The sequence below is a fragment of the Idiotropiscis lumnitzeri genome, chromosome 5 (assembly GCF_059441095.1).
Source record: "Idiotropiscis lumnitzeri isolate Australia: NSW breed Sydney's pygmy pipehorse chromosome 5, RoL_Ilum_1.0, whole genome shotgun sequence".
Classification (NCBI taxonomy): domain Eukaryota; kingdom Metazoa; phylum Chordata; class Actinopteri; order Syngnathiformes; family Syngnathidae; genus Idiotropiscis; species Idiotropiscis lumnitzeri.
Genome location: NC_142395.1, coordinates 7,491,880 through 7,513,742, shown reverse-complemented (window position 1 = coordinate 7,513,742; position 21,863 = coordinate 7,491,880). Strand labels below are relative to the sequence as shown.

General features: G+C 40.3%; 2 protein-coding genes and 2 non-coding genes across 6 annotated transcripts; 2 read left to right on the top strand and 2 right to left on the bottom strand.

The window, feature by feature from the left end:
- Window positions 1-3,160: 3,160 nt before the first annotated feature.
- Window positions 3,161-12,500, bottom strand: LOC148336777 (H-2 class I histocompatibility antigen, K-B alpha chain-like). Of its 3 annotated transcripts, none has more exons than XM_088295693.1 (6): window positions 12,239-12,436; window positions 11,856-12,134; window positions 11,471-11,779; window positions 10,486-10,587; window positions 10,386-10,403; window positions 3,161-4,193 (listed from the first exon to the last, which is right to left on the bottom strand). In XM_088295693.1, the coding sequence occupies exons 1-6, from the start codon at window positions 12,360-12,362 to the stop codon at window positions 4,117-4,119; spliced, it is 909 nt and encodes a 302-aa protein (XP_088151819.1). In that variant the 5' UTR covers window positions 12,363-12,436; the 3' UTR covers window positions 3,161-4,116. The 3 variants fall into 3 exon arrangements, with proteins under 3 accessions (XP_088151819.1, XP_088151818.1, XP_088151820.1); XM_088295692.1 differs by lacking the exon at window positions 3,161-4,193 and adding an exon at window positions 8,732-10,147; XM_088295694.1 differs by lacking the exon at window positions 3,161-4,193 and having other exon boundaries at window positions 8,732-10,403; window positions 12,239-12,500.
- On the top strand, window positions 7,329-7,411 carry trnas-cga (transfer RNA serine (anticodon CGA)). Its single transcript has one exon. It is a non-coding gene; the product is annotated as a tRNA-Ser (tRNA).
- Window positions 7,428-7,501, top strand: trnai-aau (transfer RNA isoleucine (anticodon AAU)). The gene has a single exon. It is a non-coding gene; the product is annotated as a tRNA-Ile (tRNA).
- Window positions 12,501-15,380: 2,880 nt separating the features above from the next.
- LOC148336776 (uncharacterized) lies at window positions 15,381-20,930 on the bottom strand. The gene is made up of 4 exons (XM_088295696.1): window positions 20,862-20,930; window positions 15,839-15,947; window positions 15,658-15,728; window positions 15,381-15,586 (listed from the first exon to the last, which is right to left on the bottom strand). The coding sequence occupies exons 1-4, from the start codon at window positions 20,925-20,927 to the stop codon at window positions 15,482-15,484; spliced, it is 351 nt and encodes a 116-aa protein (XP_088151822.1). The 5' UTR covers window positions 20,928-20,930; the 3' UTR covers window positions 15,381-15,481.
- Between the last annotated feature and the right edge of the window lie 933 nt (window positions 20,931-21,863).

The window sequence follows — 21,863 nt, the reverse complement described above, 5'->3', positions numbered from 1 at the left end:
TAATAATTTCAATTGGACATTGATTTAAATTTTAATCTGTGTTAGCTGTTTTGTGTTCGGAGTTAGTTGTCAAGTTTTTGTGAATTTGCACAGCTTCGCCAATTGAAAGAGATTAATTCATTCACTGAGTCACAGAAGATTTTATGTGGATTTTATTCAATAATCAAGAAACAATTTTACTTTCTGTCTTTTTATGTAAACATTCATGTATTTCACACGTCATCAAGAAGTTACATTTCTTTCTTTAGTCACTGACAATGCGGTACATTAAGTGCATTAAGCATTTGCATTTGAATTAGACATAGGACTTTGAAAAAAATGTGCACGACAAAGTGTTATTGTAATTAAGTGTACGTAGGAGAAACATACTATACATATTTTTAATTCCTTTAATTTACTCACGTTTCAGTTTTTCCCCAACAAAGGGTTTCATTTTACTTTTTTAATTTAACATTACATAACTACTGTATTTACATGTTTTTATTGCAGTTTAATATGAATTACAATTTAGAGTGCAACTACTACTGTAGTGTATTTTCACAAAGTCTAACATATACCACTCATTTTATGGCCATGACGAGATTGTTGCTTTTAGGAATACCTAGTCTTGTGTTGGACCTCCCTAGTATATAAGTTACTGTCTTGCAGTAAGGGAGTCTGGCGCAGTGGAGTTGCATATGGGAGGGGGCCCGTACCTGGTACCCATAGGGGGCTGTTGAAAAGGCCAGTTTAAGGGCAAGCAGGATACGAATGCATATGCGATAAGGGAGAATTGGATATCCAAGTCTTTTGTTTGCCTTCCCTATACGAAGGGAAGGCTCGAGAGGGGGGAGTGTTCTTTGGACATCAGCATGTGATGAGAATAAAAATTCTTTCTAATTAAAATGGCTGTGTCAGAGTTTTTTCCATCACTAATTCTGCCATGCCCGGCAACCCGTCTGGAGGGAGGCTGAGCCAGACCCACACATCAACAACGAAATACACCCCACCACCATGATAAATTTAAACTAACCCGGGCATTCAAAAGTTCATTCAACGCGCAACGCTGTTTTAAAATTAATTCACCTTGGTCATCATTGTGAATTTAATTGTTTGTATTAATTTCAATTTACTCTTTTTCTTTTGACTTGAATTTGGGATGTACGATTAGTAATAATCATCCGTTTGACACCATCCTATATTAATAGGCCATGTATTTTTAGTGCCTAGCTTCTCCCCTCAGACAACACACAAAAAAGCGGTATCATAAGGTGAAAATGTTCAATGACATTGTGACGTGAAATGCTTTCCAGCCTCTTCTCATCCCATTGTTGTATGTGTTGCACTCAGACGAAAAGGTTTGTACATGCCAGACAGAAACCATTTCAAGGAACTCCAGAGACTACAGTTAAAACAAAGTGAGTGTACTACGCGGGCTCCCTCTAGTGGTACATTTAGGAATCACATATTTGAAAATTACACGTACAGGAGAAATAAAAAAATACCTGAAAGACAATCAAACATATCATAAATGAAAATTGCATCAACCAATTACAGGCAAATGAAGAAAGATCGAAGGTGACCTTTACACACAGTTCGGGTCAAATTGGACCCGTGTTGACATGTGACAGCAATCCTAATAGCCCGAATCTTTTCAAGCATATATATATATATATACATATACATATACATATATATATATATATATATATATATATACATATACATATACATATACATATACATATACGTATATATATATATATATATATATATACATATATATATATATACATATACATATGCATATATATATATATACATATATATATATATATATACATATGCATATATATATATACATATACATATGCATATATATATATATATATATACACATATACATATATATATATATATATATATATATATACATATACATATATATATATATATATATATATATATATATATATATATTTCAACAAATGAAGGAGATACACACACAGAAAAATAAATGAATATTTACAAGTTAATGAGAGTGCTAATGTGAAATTTGAACACTCAATTCAATTACATAAATGTTGCACTGAAAAAGTTGAAAAAGTGGGAAAAAAATTAAATACATGGAACTTCAATATTTACATTAGAATTCAGGATTGATCTTTTTCGAGTATTGATTTTTACATTTTAAAAATGAAAAGTGATCTCAAGTGGGATGAAAAGATTTCAAATTCATAAATTCTTGCATAAGTTCACTCCACAATTTAGTTATTTTCTGTTGAGCTTTTCTGTTTGTTTGTTTTTTAATTAACTGAGCAACCTAGAAGAAAAATTGCACTTTTTTAAATTACAAAGTGTCTCCGGCAATTCATTACTTAAAAAATATGAATTAAAAGACATCAGTCCTACAACATCTAAAAATGGTTTCAAGATGTTGAATAAAAGGGTTTTTGTCATATCACAGCTGTCTGTGATTGCATTTTTTTGTAAAGTAATTATTCTGTGAGAGGTTTCCTCAAATTTCACAACAGTAATATAGATATGGAAGGAAGAAGCTACTACCGTATTTTCGCACCCAAAAGACGCGCCGAGTCAAAGGGCGCAGTACCAGTGGAGGGTGCTATTTCTGTATTTGTTACATAGATAGAACGCGCCGTCTCATTGGGCGCTAACAGAACCGAGCAACCGAGCAGTCGCGCTAGCGTGTTTTTAAAATGGCAGCGGGAGTTCAGTGGTACTTTATTTTAGCTTATAACAACGTGCTGAAGTTGTCCTCATCCAAAAATGCACCAAGTCCTTGTCTTCTGTAGCCAAGATAAACAGCTGGACACTTCGCCATTAAACACGAGAGTCATTATCAGTCTGCCTCGCCATCTCGCTGCGTCGCCGTCTCGCTGCGGCGGAGCCCCTCAGATGGGATGCCGACACAATGCCGGTGTGAGCAAGTCACTAATCAACAAACGATGTGCGGTGTCAGGTTTAAAAGGTCCTGACGCCTTCTTAGACTGAATTAAAATACAGAGAACCAGAGGAATAACCAAGGAAAGTTTTGTCTTTTCTCCATCGCGGATGGGAGGAGAAGCCAGGAGGTGGAATAGGCGTCTTGCCAGTTCAATCTCCCGTACTCTCACTGGCTTCTTCGCCCATCCCTCTGGACTTTATTCAAAGAAAAACAAAACCTATGGAAAGTGAAACCCAAACAAGCGTGTGGGTGTGCGCATGTGTGCTGAAGCAATGATGTGCGTGTCTGTGAGTGTGTGTGTAATTATCATTGATACAAATAGTGTATAAAAAACATGATTAAAAATACACAAACTATTTACATACTCTCACATTTCCCCCCTGTTTGTCGGATTTAAATCATGTCCATACGGCTTTAAGATGAGTCATCAGGGAATAAAACATATAAAAATACATTTCAATGTGCCTAGTGAAAAATAACAAAACTGTCTCCACGCAGAGCTTGTCTCTGGGGGACTCGATGCAGGCCCCTTGCCTCGCTGTAGGAGGAGACAGCCGTCTTTACCTCCCGGATCTTCGTGTGTGGTGTATGTGTGCGCACGTGTGGGGCTTGGGCGACAAGTCCATATTCATTTTACGTTTCAGTGTCCAGTTCGAGTTCGTCATTGTCCAGTTCGAGTTTGTCATACTCAACATCAATCAGATTGTAATGTTACTTTTGGGCAACAAACATGCAATTAATCATCATTTTTGTCATAAAAATAATGCAACAAAAACAGACTACACATAACAAAAAATGAAAACCATAATTATCCCGATATATATTGTGTCTTTCAAATTCTTCATAGTGGTCATAACATCAATAATTGTTTCATTTTTAAAACTTTAAATGCAATTATGTTCTTCAATCAAGGCTCAAATTTCTTTATGTACGTCATTAATTTCCAAACCATATCTAATCTTTTTATTCTGTGGCTTCAACATTCGTATCTGTGGCTGGTGGTGTGGTTCTGATGTGCGTGTGGTCCGAGATTGTGACTCGGGGAGGGATTCGCGTTGCTAGGCCTTTAGCTGGAAACCGGTGAAGTTTGTACTGCAACTGGTGGATCCAGCTGCCACGCCCCGCGACCTTTGCAGCGTCGGGGTCACCGCCATCATCTGGCGAGGGCCATCTCAGCATTCACTTCCCCCCAACAAAGTCGTTTCAACACCTTGAAGAAGAGTTGGTCTCCCACACGGACGTGAATTCTCTGTGAATCAGAAAAACACTTGACCAGTATTTGCGTCTTTTGCATCTTTTTCGGTCAAACATGTTTTTTGTTGGTGGTTCTGATGAACCTGAGAGTCTATAGGGGATAGTGTCCTTCCTTCGGCTGGCATTGTCCTCATGGCTGTGATTGAAACACAGTCTGGCCATTGTCTCTTTTTTTTCTTTTCCATTAGTGCGTTCCACAAGTCCTGCAGACTGTATGCACAGTGACGCTTTGAGTCCATTTTTTAACAACTGTCCCACTTGTTACAACATCATTCACAAAATGCATCATTTTCACTTCAAATCACTTCTTGAAATTCCAAATGTCAGGATAATTTGATTACACAACACTTTTCCCAATCGTTTTTAGCATCAGCATGTGTTGTTGGAAACAACTTGATCCATTTTGAAAACATATCAATCATAGTCAAACAATATTGCAACCCAAACAAATAACAGTGTCCAAAAAAAATTTTTTTGTTGAAAAGTCTGTATGTGGGAACAATTTCATCATATCATACTTCCTCCCTGTTGAGGCACGACGTCTGCTCGTGTGTCACTCAATGTTTGCATCATTGTCCACCCAATGTGCATGTTCAATTAGTGGTGCCTTTTTCCCTGGCCTGAGATCAACTTGTCAAGTTGATTTACTGTGTGTGTGTGTGTGTGTGTTCATTACCTCTTGTGCTATGTTGACTTTGGGGTTATGGCTTGGCTCCAGCCTTTATTCAATCGTAATCGTGTCATTTTCTGTTCAGAAAATTTTGCATTTACAAATACTTATTTAGACGTGCTTTATGCACAATTTTTCTTTTATCTTCTGTGATTTTTTAAAGCGCCGTTTGCCCAATGTCGACAGAACACATAAACATTTGTCAGTTCACATTGTAACCATACAGCTCATACAAAATGGAAAACCCCAAATTTTAATTAGCTAACAACCGCCTATGCTCTTCCTGCTGATCCTAACAATTTCTCTCTTTTACAAGTTATCTGTTGGTATCGCACTACTAATACTCCCATCGCATAAAAGTCAGCGTGATTTCTTCCTACAACCTTGGTTCTCAGACACTTTCTTATCAGTCTGGAATGTGCACCTGGTCTTCATGTCTTATACGCCTGAATCAGTGCAAAACATCATGCTGTTTGTCCTGAACATACAGAATTTAGTATCCCTTGAAACAAAATTTCCATTTGCAATCCCCAAAACAAGGTCAAGTCGGGGGTTGGTGAAAATTTGGATGGCTCCACAGTCGTGTGGCGCCTTCTAAATGGTGCGTGGAAAAAGAATGACGCTGGGCTTAAATGCATCGCACCTTATTAATGTAATGTCCCTGTTACAATTAAATCGCCGTGCAATGTGAATGTCGTGTGATGGAATGTCGTTTTTGCATTCCTTAAAGCACCAGTGAAAGCTCTTGATCACACTCTTAAGTGGTTCTCTGCCACGAAATCCAAATTGTTGTGACTAATATGCAAATGGTTTCACTTTCCTGTGTTTCTGCAGCAACACAAGTCCATGAAGCCATTTTTTGCAGTCACTGTTTGCCCAAATGGCTTATAATAATAATTTGGTAGTGCATTAAGATGCTTTGTAAATCCAATCTTGCAGTGTATCTCCACAAGTTCCAACATACACAACCCATTTTATGGCCATGATACTGTTGTTTTAAACTCACCCTAAGCCTGTTGGGCTCTTTCTCTGCCGCATAAATTACAGCCCTGAGAGACTTTGGGCTCCAACTTTATCTATGAAAGGTCAGGGACTTAATGGAGGTCATGAAAGTCCCAAGGAAGGTGTTTACACAAAAGTGGTCTGGCAAAGTTTTATTACTATTTTTCTTCCCGCTTATCACTGACAATGCGTCCTTTTAAAGTTTTGACTCTTGTTTAAATTCGCCCTTGCTTATTGATTCTGATATTAAAGTCCAATTGTCAGTGTATCACGGCCTAATAAGCACACTTTTTATGTTAGTTTTTTTCTTTCGCCATGTGATCCTCTGTTGCTTCTCTCTTCGTCCTGAAAAGTTATTGTTTATCACAAGACTCTCTGCTTCCTTCTTTTTTTAAAATGTTTTCTCTTTTTCTTCCTTCTGCTCAACACGTTCAAGCTTTTTGTGCATAATTTAGAATCTTCTTTTCCATTTTACAAGTTGGCCAATTTAAATGACGTTGTTTTATTTGAAAAGCCTGTAATTCTCTTTTTCCTTTTTCACATAATCACAAATTTCTTATCACAAAATGAACATGTTAATTCTATTTTATTTATTTATTTTTTTCTCTAATCTTGACTCATTTCCCTTTGACCAATTCTACTTCAAAGTGGACAAGTACACATCAATGTTATTTGCAATTTCTAATTTCTTCTCTGCTTTAATGAAAATTATAGCCCTTGCCAAATTTTTCCTGTATCATTTATATTTCTGCATTTCATTGCATCTCTGGCCTACTTTAATACAAACATCATCAACTGGAATATGAAATCTAAAATATTTATTTCTTCAATTCACCAAAAAGCAAAATCTAATTTCTATCCTCCTTCTCTCATTCACTCATTCACTCTTTAATCACTAAACTCTCTCTCTTCCTCCTCCTCACAGGAGCCTCTCCACAGTCTGCTCCTAATTTCCAAATTCACTGTAGTTTTTCCACAACCACTCAAACCTACCAATGTCTCGAATCAAAATGTAAAAAATCAGGAAACACCTATGTTTTTGCAAAAATTCCTCATGTTCACTTTCAAAAGCTTCATCCAATTGTTAAAATTTCATAACACCTACTTCTCCCTTTCTGAAGGAGACGCAAGTATACAATTAAATAAAAACCATCATCAAAATGATATATCTTGTCTATTGAATCATGTAAATATAAATTGTCTCATCACTAAACTTTTTCTGTAAATTAATCACATCCCCACAACTTGGGCTCTCATTATTCTGTAAAAATAAAACTAATTTCAATTCATGCAACCAACTCAGTGTCCTTCTGGGTCCCTCAACCACACAGGTTCTAATTCTGTTACTCTGTTCCATTTTTCCACTTGCAAATCTGACTATGGCCCCTTTCTCACTTGCCCTATCATTTGAAATTGATTTATTATAAGCAATCCTATCTGCACCAATGTCACATGTCTGTCACGGTGGCCGAGAGGTTTAAGGCGTTGGACTCGAAATCCAATGGGGTTTCCCCGCACAGGTTCGAATCCTGTTCGTGACGTCATGTGCCATTTCATGGCCGGTTAGCTCAGTTGGTTAGAACGTGGTGCTAATAACGCCAAGGTCGCGGGTTCGATCCCCGTACGGGCCACAAGCTTTTGGCTGCCAGGATGGCCGAGTGGTCTAAGGCGCCGCGTTCAGGACCCAGTCTCCCCAGGAGGCCTGGGTTCGAATCTCGAATTTCCCCATTGTGGGACTAATAAAGGGCAAATTATTATTATTATTATTATTATTATAAAAAAGGGTAATTGGTGTCCCATTACCAATACGGTTATTTCAGCTCAATCATTTAATCAAAAGCCAATATCTTTTGTAAATTTAGGAGAACCTCTTCATTTAAAAACTTAGTCATGCTGAAGGCTGCTTCTTCTCAAGGCAATTTCTTTTAGTGTGGTCTTCCTGTGTGGTTGACGGCAGTTTCTGGCAAAGTGTCCTGATCTGCCACAATTGTAACAAATATCATCTCCGGTGGGAAGGCATCCTTGTCTCAGCCTCTTCCACCTTGATAAAAGACTTTCTGACCTTTATTTTGATAAAAAGTGTCTAAAGACCTCTGTTTCTTTTTATTTTCTATCTTCTCAGCATGGAGGGCGTGATTTACATACTCCTCCAGGGTACCTGTTGGCAGGCAAATGTAATGTTTATTTACCCACTTATGAATTTCCTCTCTTGATCCTGCATGTAAAGCATTCTTCAACTCCTGTTGAAATGCCCCATCCACATCACCATCTTCCTGCAGCCCACTGTGGTTTTGAAACACAGCTGTCATTCTCACTTTGTATTGCCCAAATGTCTCATCTTCCTCTTGTTTTACTCTTCCTATTTCAGCCTAATTTGCTCCATCTGACTTTTCACATTTCTTTCCCTTGCTTATTTTGTTTTCATCCTTTCTTTTCTGTTTCTTGTCACCCTCTTCTCTTTTTAAGGCTACCCTCATCCAATATTCTGTTTCCTCAAAGCCATTTTTCTTCATCTTTTTGTGGTCTCTTTGTCTTTGCTATGATTGGGTGTGCGCATGTGTGCTGAAGCAATGATGTGCGTGTCTGTGAGTGTGTGTGTAATTATCATTGATACAAATAGTGTATAAAAAACATGATTAAAAATACACAAACTATTTGTATACTCTCACAGCGGTCACGGTGTTACATCAAAACTAAAACTATCACCCCAAATCAACTGAATAGCATAAGAGTGTAGGCCTAGCAAAATTCCGCCTCCCAGCCTACCATACAATACCTTAGTTTACATGCATGCACACTAAAACAGAAGATAGCATGGCTAGCGTGGCTAGCTGTTTTGAAAAAGGCAACAGGAGCAAAACTGAGTTTGGTTGTATTTTATTTAACAATGTACTCACATTAATATTGATCAGTCATCCACAAATCCTTCAAAATCATCGTCTTCCGTATCAGATACAAATAGTTGGGCAAATTCTCCCTCAAACACGCCAGGTTCCCTCTCGTCATTGTCCGATTCTGTGTCGCTGCTGAGCGGCTCCCCGGATGTAATGCCGGCTTTCGCGAAAGCTCTTACAATAGAGCTAGCAGACACGTTCGTCCAAGCAGCTACAATCCACTCGCAAATTGTGGCATAACTTGCTCTTCGCTGTCTCCTAGCCTTTGTGAAGCTGTGTTCGCCCTCCGCCATCCATCGCTCCCACGCAGCACGCAACTTCACTTTGAACGCTCTGTTTATACTAATGTCGAGTGGTTGGAGTTCCTTTGTCAAGCCTCCCGGGATGATGGCAAGCTCTGAGTTCATATGCGTGACTTGACTTTTCACAGCGGGTGTCAGATGGGCACGCATGGAGTCACAGACCAACAGCGACGGTGACGCGTGGAAAAAACCACCGGGTCTCTTTACGTACACCTCACTCAGCCACTCTCTCATTTTGTCCTCGTCCATCCAGCCCTTTTGATTGGCCTTGATGATAACGCCGGCAGGAAACTTCTCTTTAGGCAGCGTCTTCCGCTTAAAAATCACCATAGGTGGCAATTTTTGTCCGTTAGCATGGCAAGCTAGCACAACAGTAAAAGCCGACTTCTCGTGCCCCGTTGTGCGGATTGCTACCGTGCTGAGCCCCTTCTTCTCCACAGTGCGGTTCACCGGGATGTCGAAAGTCAGCGGCACCTCGTCCATGTTGGTGATGTGGCTGGGCTGGATACGTTTGTCGGCAATCTTGTCGCTGCAGTAAGAGCGGAAGGCGACCATCTTCTCCTTGTAATCCTCTAGGAATGTCTCGTCAGTGATGCCATTTTTACTGATCAATTGCCTAAGCAACGTGTTGCACCTGGTATATATAGGGGCATCGGGCTGCTTTGCACTGGGGGCGTGCCTTTGTGTTGTGTTGTGTTGTCTCCCCTCTCACGCCCCCCTGCTGTCGTTAGCCACGCCCGCCTTCTCTCTCTATATAAGCGGTGTGCAGGCAGTTAATGTTCGCCGTCAGCCCAGCGGCGCACTTGGTGCACACAGTGGGCGCTGCGCCTCAAAAGGCGCCCTGGCTTTTTTGGACGGCCTTCAGGACTTTAAAGTGCGCCTTATGGGTGCGAAAATACGGTATATGTTTGGGATTTGAAAAGTGTCCTGATTACATTTCTGGCGGGATACATTTAATTTTGGAAAGTTCAGAGTTCTCACGACGCCCTTCAACCAGAAGACGGGAAATTTGTAGAAACAAATGACTCGGACAAAGACAAATTTTCTGGCTCGCGTGCGTCTGACTCAGCTGCGTCACCAGCTGCGGAAGCACAAACATGAGAGAGTGAGTGAGTCACCCAAACGCTTTACACTGTTCAAGAACTACACCACGATCCATTAAACAAGTCTTGAATCATCCGACACCCAATAGGGCGTGTTTACACCAGTCTCAAATAACTTTTACTTTGGAAGTGTGTTGTGAAAAAAGCGTGACAACTTTATGAGGGATGACCACTGCTTTGTTTTGGGCACCCCAGAGAGAAAAAAAAATGCCTTACCAGGTGCGGCGTAATTTACTGAAATGAAAGAGAAAGAAGGTGAAATTGACTTTTTTTGGTGTCGGATATTCCTGGTAGACAAATCATTTGTGTTCCTCACCTTGTCGTCTCTTTTGGCCTAACTTGACGATGACGCCCGCCAAGATGATTAGAGTGAAGACCACCACTGCGGCGGTCACCACCTTCTGCCTGTTTTCAACTTCTACACAAGACGAAGAGAGGAAAGCATCTCATCCAATGTCGTTGTAAGGCAAACGGTGATATGTTGACGGGAAGAATTTTACAATGATGACTGATTGTTATGGTCACGTACAGGAAATAAATCAATTTGTCATAAATTAGCTCGAGAAATTGCATGCAAAGGCTGAGACGCTGAATGAAAAATTGTGGAGTGATTTGAAATGATTTTGAATGATGTGGAATAATATCGAAACACAGAATGAGCTGAACACGGGGAAGGTGGAATGGCTGGAATCAGTCAAAAAATGTAGAAAGTAGAGAATAAAACAAAAAAAATTACATTCTGTCTTGTATTTTGCAACTTAAAAAATATAGGTGTAGTAATAAGCATCACAGTTTAATGTTGGAATGTTCTTGAATGGTAATTTGTTATTTTTTTTTAAATATAGGAGGAGAAAAAAACACAAACTATAGAATTTTATATTTTAGCGGGTAGTTGTAGTCATGGGGAAAACGTTGAATTTTTGGGTGAATTTAAAATGTTAACAGTTTAAAGTTGGGACGGCTGGAATCGGTCCCAAAATATGGAATTTAAATTTAAAGGATAACAAAAAAAAAAAAAAAAAAAAATAGTAGTAATACTGCAAGTACACAGCTGGACGACTTCGTCTTGCCCATGTAACAATGTGCGACTCCACCGTCTTAACTGGATTCAACTTGTAAATGTGCCAAAGATAGAGAAGGCCAAGAAGAAGAGTGTAGAAAGGTCACACCGATACAACGGCCTAGCTCGAGTCACTTATTTCATGACGTCTGCCAAAGAGGCCGAATGGAACAGTCACATATGGCGATGGTTATGGTGACAACAGCGGTGACAACGATTGACGTCAACATGCGTTCGTCACCTTGGATGCGTGCGTTGCTCAGGAGGCTTCTTCTCTCCAGCTTGGTGACGATGTCCTCCGGGATGCCGGACAGCTGGAACACACATTCATGGCGGGCCTCCATGTCGGCCGTCAACTCCACTTTCAGGTGAGCCGTCATCTGGAAGGTTTCGTCGTGGTTGGGGAGGGTCTCTCCCTTCTCCACGTCCTCGTCCACCTCCTTGCCATCCTTCCTCCAAAACAGGACGGCCATGCGGGGGTAGAAACCTGTCGCGTGGCAGGTGATTGGAGAGGACGGCGTCTTCTGGAGGAGAGACACCACGGGAAGCTCTGCGGAGAACACATGAGAGGAGAAAAGATGGAGAGAACGTGCTTGCAAAAGTCAAAGGGCATCATGCGAACGGACCTGTTCTCATGAGGACCTTCCTCCCGTGCTGCACGTACTTCTTCAACCAAGAAGGACAATCCTCAGTCAAGTAATATTTGTGGTATTCCCTGAAGCCTATGTCATGGTCCCACTTGTGTTTGGTGATGAAAGCTTGTTGTTTAGCTGCCGTCCATGTCATCGTCTTCATGTCCAAGGACAGGAAGTCTTCGCCGTCATAACTGTACTGATTCCAACCATTAACCTCATCAGTCTCATCATCCCATTCGCAGGCGATCATCGACTGGACTATGTGAACACCTGAGAGAAAGACGCAAAGTGTTTAAACTCATCACGCACACACGGAAAAAGTGTATGAGCACATGAAGTATATTCAAATAGTCGGAAGTTCAACATGAACAGACCTCCAGTTTGGTTGAAACGCTCCTTCGCCTTTTCAATGTTGGCTTTGTAGGCGTGCTCATTTTCAACATTAACCTCTCTCTGTATCTTCCAGTATTTTGGATCATCTGCTGTGGCTTCCTTCATCCATTCCTGTTTGGCTTCTGCTTTCCTGTTCTTGCTGTCATAGTAAAAAATCTGAACGTATCAACATAACCAACACTCATGTAATCTGGGAAGTTTGGAACTTGAGAGGACGCCAAGGTGAAATACTTCAGCGAGTGAGTCACTAGAAGAAAAAAGGAAAAATAACTTTCAACCAGACGTCCAACAGTGCAGTGCGCAGTCAGAAAAAAGAATTAAGTCAAATTTGTCAATATCATGGTGGTATACACACCTTCAGTCTGCACCTTTTGGTCTTTTTTTTTTTATCTGTATGGAAAATTTTGTTTTGACGAATGCTTTGTGGATGGCCAGATCAACTTTGTTTGTTTTTAACCGTGAACACTGAACTAGTGAAACAAAAAAATGGGGCAATTCACGAAACACTTTTGCAGCTCGACGGACAGGATGTGTTTTTTGACCGTGACAGAGAAAACTATTTTGTGCCATTTTCAGAGGGGAAAAAACGCTCATTTTTGACAATGACAGTGAAGCGCCAGACGAGTCTGTTGCGTTTGCAGCTTCGTATTCCATATTTCCTTTCGGCTCACCGCACCAACACAACACCACGACAGGTTTAGGATGTTTCCATCTCGCTGTTTATTTTTCAGTCACTCGACACAACATGTCTTCCCACAGCCAACATCCACAAAAGGCATTTCAACAAACGTAAAACGTCATCACGTAAACCACGCGAGATTTACGACAGTAACAAAAATAAATGTGACATTCAACAAAATACACACATACCCAAATTCACATAATGACATATAATTAAATATATCATTACTTAACTAAAGAATACCATGAGAGCATATAACTCAACAGAGTCTCTAGTCTCTGGCTTTTTTTTGGGGTTAAGTGTCACGAACATATATCAAACTGGTTAAAACGTACCTGGCGCCACGCTGCGTATGTAAGAAGCTAGAAGAAAGACTAAAACAAAGTTTGTGGACATTGTAGAATGATCCGAGTCCAGTTTATTCGTCCAGTCCCTAGTAGAAGCCGAACCGAAGCTCCGGCGCACGCTTCAAACCCGGTGTTCAGACGAAATGTCCAACCCACTAGGGCTGGGCGATATGACCTAAAATCAATATCGCGATAAATTAGGCAGTTTTACCTCGATAACGATAAATGCGCGATAAATTCCCCCTGAGGACCAAAATCAAAATAAATGCAGGAAATGCATATTAACTGCTTTTTTTATTGACCAACTGGTACGCATTACTTTCAATGAAAAATAGAAGTACAAAAATCATTTGAATAAACATTCAAACTAGCTTGCTTTGCGTGACTTGAACAATGTCACAAAGAACAGGAGAAAAAGGGTACCTCTCACAAAATCTTTTTATGTAAATATATTGTGCCGAGATGCTGTAATTCCATTTGCAAAGGCCTAGATTTGTGTAAAGGTATCGTGTAAACAATCTAAATAATGCCAGGTGCAAAGGCGCTAGTCGCCTGTAAACAAAATGCTAAATAAAATGGAAAAAAATGTCAATGGAATGCCAGTGCCAAATAAACAAGTGTGCTTCATTAGGAAAATGTGCCGTCTCGAGTACTCCGGTGCGCAGTCACCACTTGTCGTCTATGTAATGCACAGTCGGGCTCAAACAGGGATCCATGTTGCGACTCGACCACAAGTCGGATGTGGATGCAAAATGCTTGACATGTCTCCGCTCCCGTCCCGATGTTGTCCATATCGGAAGTGCTGTTTGCGACAAATATTTTCGTACCTCTTGTCGGCTACTTTCATGAGGCGTGTAAATCCTGTCCGCTCCATTGTAACAAGAGGAGCTCTATCTTTAGCTATGTGCTCGGCTATCGCGTCCACCTCTGAGACGTTCTCTCGTATGGTGTCGCCTCCGTTATGGGCTGTTGTCACTTGTCCAAACTTGCTCCTCACTTTGAACTTTTAGCACAAGCTCCAAGTTAACAACATGGTTGTGTTGTGGGTGGTGAAAAAGAAAAGATTGGACGCGCTGTTTCAGGTGCTTACGATGCACTTTGTAGTTTTTTTGCTTAAACATCGTCTTTATGGAACCCAAAACATTTCCAAACGACAGATGTCCACTTTATTTTCGGGACAAGCGCGACAGGAACAATTTCAACTAACGTTACTTCGTCCGCAGCCGTGTCAGCCGCTTCAGGATTTGAATCGCCAGCTACGAACGCGTCTTGTTTACATTCTTGTTCAGAAGGGAGGAGTCACGTGACTACACGCGCTGGAGCCGTCTTAAAGGGGCATGAGCATCGCCGCAGACAGAAAAGACTTTTTTTTTTTTTTTTAGACACCGAATTTACCGACATGGGCAAAATGATGTCGGTCATTCTAATAAATTTCGGTAACGGTAAATTTTCGGTTTATCGCCCAGCCCTACAACCCACTCGAATCGTCCGACCGTAGGCTGATTCGACAGCCTGTTCAGACGAAATGTCCAACCCACTCGAATCGTCCGACCGTAGGCTGATTCGACAGCCTGTTCAGACGAAATGTCCAACCCACTCGAATCGTCCGACCGTAGGCTGATTCGACAGCCTGTTCTGACGAAATGTCCTACCCCCTCGAATCGTCCTACCGGAAGCGAATTTGACATACAGGTAGGACGTTCTGACAGTTTAATTTATGAATATATTTACGCATATATACAGGTAGGACGTTCTGACAGTTTAATTTATGGATATATTTACGCTTATATATGAGTAGGACGTTCTGACAGTTTAATTTATGCAGGATATTTACGCTTATATACAGGTAGGACGTTCTGACAGTTTGATTTATGGAGTATATTTACGCTTATATATGAGTAGGACATTCTGACAGTTTAATTTATGGATATATTTACACATATATACAGGTAGGACGTTCTGACAGTTTGATTTATGGAGTATATTTACGCTTATATATGAGTAGGACATTCTGACAGTTTAATTTATGGATATATTTACACATATATACAGGTAGGACGTTCTGACAGTTTAATTTATGCAGGATATTTACACATATATACAGGTAGGACGTTCTGACAGTTTAATGGGATTAATTAAACAATTGGGAGAAGACAGTAGATGGAAGAACAAACTCCACAGTGTTTTGTCCACAACTATTTACATTTATTACAACAATAGTCACTGTGTGACTGGTCATCTCGGGGGACAAATTGGGCACATTGAAAATGGGCCCACCTGGTACATTTATGACACTGCACCTAAAAAGTAAAAAACAAGCACACATAAAAACAATGCATATGAAAATTTGAAATCAATCATATATATATACCATTTCAATCATGCTGGACTCTCCATCACTCTCTATCATGGAGCACACCACACAGTAGTCTTCCGCGTTGCCTACAAAAACAGCAAGGGCATTTTGTTAATCGGTGTAAATACGTGATTTGTGTAATTCATGTTGTGGTTACAAAACTAGCTATAAACTATAAAAGCTGTCCCAAACTTACCCTGATGTTCTAGCAGGGTACAAGCTATCTGTCTTCGAGCCTGCTCAACAGCTTCTGCTGCGGTCAGCACCCCCTTTATCTCACCAAACAATATGAAGTTTTCGGCAAACTGCAATACATGATTTTGTGGACATTCTTATTTAATTTTATAGATGTAATAAAATTGTATCCATTTAAGAAAAATTGTTTATATTTATATATATATATATATATATATATATATATATATATATATATATATATATATAAATATCCTGCATAAATTAAACTGTCAGAACGTCCTACCTGTATATAAGCGTAAATATACTCCATAAATTAAACTGTCAGAACGTCCTACCTGTATATACGCGTAAATATACTGCATAAAATCTCTGAAAGCGCACGGTGTAGTACTTTGGCTGTCAAATTCGCTTTCGGTAGGACGATTCGAGGGGGTAGGACATTTCGTCCGAACACCGGTGTTCTGTCAAAATGTCCTACCTATCGAGACGTCCTACCAATGCCTAGTGCGCATGCATAACGCGGATTGTTATTTCGCGGGAAGTGAGTTGCTTTTTGTCCTACCCATAGTGATTTTGCGGGAAAGTTAGTTGCGTTTTGTCCTACCGATAGTTATTTCGCTGGAAGTTTGCAGCATTTTTTCCTACCTCTGCATTGTGCGGTGAAAGGCGGTGAGTACTTAATGTTTTCATTTTCATTTTAGTCTTATTTGACGTATTCATTGTCTCAAAATACTTTGGGCGTGTGTTTCAGTTGCCTACATTTCTCACGCAGTTTATGTATACCATACTCGTTTGATATCGCCAGTAAATGTTCTCTTTGTAGTAATTCTGAGTTTCATTGTTGGTGGTTTTACTTAATTAGAAAGAAAACAAAAACAATGATCCAGTAAAAATGACCGAATATAGCCACTTAAAGTTAGTACTTCCAAACCTTATACAGATATGGCCTGACTGAGTATGCAGTTATGTTTGTGTTTTATTTTGGATGCGAACTTCCTGTTTAGTACTGTTCACACTTAAGGCAAGCTAACGAAGAGTACGGCAAAATGTTTCATATTGAGCCTGTTGGAATTTATCTTTAAATCAATGTTAGAATTTAATTTTAAACCAATGCAAACTCAAATTAATAATCTGACTCCAATTTGTGACTTTACCCAACTCTCAATCATCCAACAATATGCGCGCTCGTTCTGCAATAGAAAGGTATCAGGAAGCCGGCATTTTCACACACGAGTGGATTTATTCCTAACACACAAATCTACAACTTGAGTTTGGGTCCCTCTCAATACAGCTCTCTTTGTCTTCGCTGTTCAGCATTAATTTATAGACACAATATGCAAATGACACAGAGACAAAGGCATCCTGGCATGATTCTATTGGCTATGTGTATGCTGCAGTTAACTTTAGCTTGCTTCTCTTGGTCTTTCTTAAAGTGGTGGCCCCTCCTGCTTGTGGCTGAAGGGTCCAGTTTCTTGTGCATCCCTTCCCCCTCGAGGTATCTGTCTGCGCCAGGCACCGACCTAAAACCTCCCAAACCTCACATTCTTTCACTTTCTTTTTCCAACTTCACCAGCCACACACACAGCATTCCACAGAATAACAGTGACACAAGATGCAGGACATCGAATAAAACTAGCCAGGTTTAAACTCTTCCACTCCTTTAAGCCTCAGAAAACGGACGTTTTTTTTTCTAGCACCCCCTCCGAAGAGGCAAAAGGTGTGTAAACGATGGATATAAGTATTTTGTGTTTGTAAATATTAAGTGTTGAATGTGAAATATGTCAGCTAATTATATGCGTATGTTTTGAAATGTGTTTCAGCTCTTACGGTGATTCGGTTTTAAGGTTACACGGTTATGGATACATCTAGCTAAAAAATAAACCACAAAATCATCAGTAAAGTCTCATCCTTGGTTCGGAGGGCATTCTACAATATGTATGAGGTGAAAAATTTTGCTTGAAAATAAGAGACCATGAAAGGAATGTCTGATGATAAAAGGATGACATTTTTATTTATTTTTTTCAATATTGTAGTTATAGGTCAAGAAAAAGTTTAAACCACCCAGTTTTGACAAGATATGCAACGGTATGATATTCCATATGGAGTTGGGTTTTGTAAAAAATTTTGAACGAGTTATTTAGAGAGCAGAAATGTAAAATGTTTAGGCCACCCTTTTCAAAGTCATTTGTTAGAACACATTTCTTTACATGATGAATTATATTTTTCCATATGAAGTTGAAAAGTAGTTTGTCAGTTTCAGCAATTAGTTTTTGATCCAAATGCCAAGACAGAGATGCATATGTTAAACGTGAGACACCCGCCTTAGAGAGAAGGATTCTCCCTCCGAGAGAGAGATCCCGCAAGAGCCACTGGTTTAGCTTTCTTTTTGTTCTTTCAATTATAGGACTGAAATTCATCACATATCTTTTTTGTTGGTCTTTAGTTATTGTAATACCTAAGTAAACTAGTTCATTTTTACTGGGATGTTACAGATAGATGTTTTCAAACAGTCCTTAATAGGAATAATTTCAGACTTGCTGAGATTTAGATTCAAACCAGATGCTTTGGAGAATGTATTTATAGTACTGAGAGCATTAGAGACTTGGTTTTTGTCCTTTAGAAAGGGTGTTGTATCTTCTGCCAACTGGGTAATAGTAAGCTTTCTGCCTAAGATGTTGATCCCATTTATTTCGCTAGATTTGATATGATCCGCCAAAAGCTGCAATACGAGTAGGAAGAGATACGGTGACACTGGGCATCCTTGTCTAATGCCTCTGGACCCCTGAAATCTGGGAGACATCCCACCTGTCAATTTAATTGTGCTATTACTGTTTTTGTAACCAAAATTGCATAATGAAAGGGTGTTCAACCGTACCAAATGCTTTGTAGAAGTCTAAAAATAGCATGAGCCCATCGTCCTCCACCGTATCTGGATAATCAAGAATATCTAAAACCAGTCTAATATTATTTGTGATATGCCTCTTACTCATAAAACCTGACTGTGTTTCATCTATGATCGAGTCTAAAACTAATTTTAATCTTCTGGCTAATAAAAGAGTCAGAAGTTTATAATCATTATTAAGTAGGCAGAGTGGGCGCCAATTATCTAGGAGTAATTTGCTCTTATTTGGTTTAGGAATTAAGAATTCCTTGTAGTGGGAAGACATTCATTACTAATACATTCTACAAAAACTCTATGTAAAAAAGGAGTGAGTTTAGAGGCCAAAAAATATACATTTCAGCGACCAGCCCATCAGATCCTGGAGATTTATTGTTTTTAAGTTGATTGATAACATACTTCTTGAAGTGATATAGGCCTGTCACACATATCTCTGTCCGTCTCACTTATCATCTTAACCGAGAGGGAATTTAGGGGGTGGCTGGTGAACGATTCGGTGAACGATTCTTTTGAACGAATCTTTTTGATGAACTGATTCTAATGATTCAGTTCACTTAAAAGAACTGTTATGCCCATCACTAGTTGACCAATTCATGCTTGCAATGCTGGCTTGACAATTGTGCCACAATTCTTAACCAATCAGGAGTCGGACTGTCATGACCCGTGTCGGGCATGTCTGTGTTTTTGTTGTTGTTTTCTTCCCTCCTTCGTGCCATGTGCTTTTCTGTTATTGTTTTGTCAGCTGTGTAGGGGTGTTTCCCTCTCAGCCTTCTCGTCCTCACCAGCCACGCACCTGTTCCCCGTTACCCTCATCACGCACCTGTTTCCCATCTGCTCCCCTGATCACTCGGACTCTTTAAGCCTCCCAGACCAACTACTCAGTGTCGGGTCATTGCCGCACTTTCCGGACTTCCACGACCACGTTTGTTCCTGTCAAGTTCATGCTCTTGTTCACGTCCTCGTTCCCGTTACGTCCCTCAACGTTTTGCCCCGGCTTCTGTTCCTCGTCCTCCTTTTCTGTTAGTCACGTTTTGGTTGCCCTTGTTCCCTAGCCCTAGTGATGGGTAGATGAGGCATCCTGTATCGTTTCGACACAGTGACACAATGTATTGACACTGTGTTGACACTGTGTTGCTGAATACTGACACCTGGTGGACTAGCAGGAAACATTTGACAGGGTCATCTGACACTGATCTGTCAAACTAATTTTGTCCAATTCCGTTGATTAGCGACGTGATGTGTTTTTATATATCCTATTTCGTATTACTTTCCATCGCACTAATTATTCTCTTATCTAATTTATATATTTAACTGAATTATTGTTGTATTGCACTGGAGAGGGGAGCTCTCTAATCTCGTTGCACACTTGAGTACAATGACAAAGGGATTTCTGATTCTGATTAGGCATTTGCTTTCACATTATTTTTACATACACGCAATTTCATAAAAAAAATCTTTGATATTCAAGACGCACTTGATAAATTAAGTGAACATCTGTCTAAATGCCCAAGTAAAAGTGTTGTGAATGACAATGGACTCATTGTAATTAAAGATTTTTATTCCAAAAAATTAGTTTCTCCAGCGTTTTGTTATTCAGTCTATTTCTTTTTTTGAGGCAATTTCCCCCGCATTTGAGAAGATCCTCTCACAAGGCACTGAAGAGGCCAGTGTGCACAACGCCTGTGTGGCTAATATAAATAGGTGAGGGAACGTTGCCTCCATGGACTTCCAGTATAAGAGCGGGTCTTCCGTACGTGCAACGTGTCCTGCGGACATATAGCGCTGCACCTCTGAGTGCGCATCAACAGTGACGTCTTCCATCTTGCGGATATTTAATGCAAAGTAACGCGCCAATAACTCGATGCTTGTTTTGAGCGTCCATCCTGTTGACAGATGCGCTTCCTTATGAACACAGTTTGGCGCGCGACCGCTGTGTCGACACGATTCTGGTAGTGGTCACGTGACTTTCTCAAAGCAGTACGCGCACCGACACGGGGTTTGCCCTGGAAGCTCGGCGCGCGCATCGACGCCTCGGTGTCGTTGGACCCATCACTACCTAGCCCCATGCCACGTTGTTTGTCCTTGTTTGTTTCAGTTAATAAATTCCCTTCACGTTACTCACCTCTCTGCCTCCTCGCCTTTTGGGTCCACCTCCTCCTCGCCGTAAGGCGAACCGTGACACGGACATTCGGGCTTCTGATTGGCTGTTTACTGTGCAATCGTAAATCAGAGGTGTGGTGAAAAAATAGATTGATATTGCATGTTCTAGCTCATGCCTGCGTGCCTGCGTGCCTGCGTGGATTTCCTCCAAGTACTCAGGTTTCCTCCCACATCCCAAAAACATGCCTGACAGGTTGATTGGACACTGTAAATTGCCCCTAGGTATGAGTGTGAGCGCGAATGGTTGTTTGTCTCTGTGTGCCCTGCAATTGGCTGGCAACCGGTTCAGGGTGTCCCCCGCCTACTGCCCGAAAATAGCTAGGATGGGCTCCAGCGCCCCCCACGACCCTAGTGAGGAGAAGCGGTACAGATATAGGATGGAAGGGCGCGGCGCTATTGCAAAACAACTACCATGGCGACATCTAATGATGAAGACGCAAATGCACAACTCCCGACAAATGATTTTTTATGATTAAAAAAAACAAAAGAAATAAAACAAACAGAAAAACTTTTATAGAAGCACATAGTACTATAGGGACAATAAAGTTAAACCAATCAAACATATTTGAAAAAAATATTTTCAATTATTACTTAAACAATAAGAACAGGGTGTTAGAATGCAGAAGACCATACTATCCACTGTTTGTGTTAGAGGTAGTATTTGAAATTAATCCTACGTAATAGTGGCATAAATCTAACACCATAGAGAACTGGCGACACCGGTCGTGGCCCTTGCTGTGGGGGGGCATTCCCGGCAAAAAACGGGATCGATGCAGCTGGACCACATTGGAGGTATGTACGGTGCCGCAGCCAGAACAAGAGACATGGAGGGATGGTGCAAATTTTTAAGGGATGATCAAATGCTATTTTTATGTGAAAAGAGCTACAAACATAACCAAACTTCAGCTAATATTGAACTTGACATTACATTAAATGTTGTTTTGTTTTTCTTGCTGTCACATTT

Excerpts from the sequence above, each read along its gene's own strand:
- LOC148336777 (XM_088295694.1), bottom strand. The coding sequence starts at position 12,362 with ATGAAGGAAGCCACAGCAGATGATCCAAAATACTGGAAGATACAGAGA. Across the intron at positions 11,780-11,855 it reads GAAGGTCCTCATGAGAACAG|AGCTTCCCGTGGTGTCTCTC; the intron begins GTCCGTTCGCAT and ends TGTTCTCCGCAG. Across the intron at positions 10,588-11,470 it reads GAGCAACGCACGCATCCAAG|AAGTTGAAAACAGGCAGAAG; the intron begins GTGACGAACGCA and ends CGTCTTGTGTAG.
- LOC148336776 (XM_088295696.1), bottom strand. The coding sequence starts at position 20,927 with ATGTCCGTGTCACGGTTCGCCTTACGGCGAGGAGGAGGTGGACCCAAA. Across the intron at positions 15,948-20,861 it reads AAAGGCGAGGAGGCAGAGAG|TTTGCCGAAAACTTCATATT; the intron begins GTGAGTAACGTG and ends CATGTATTGCAG. Across the intron at positions 15,587-15,657 it reads AGTCCAGCATGATTGAAATG|GTGCAGTGTCATAAATGTAC; the intron begins GTATATATATAT and ends TTTACTTTTTAG.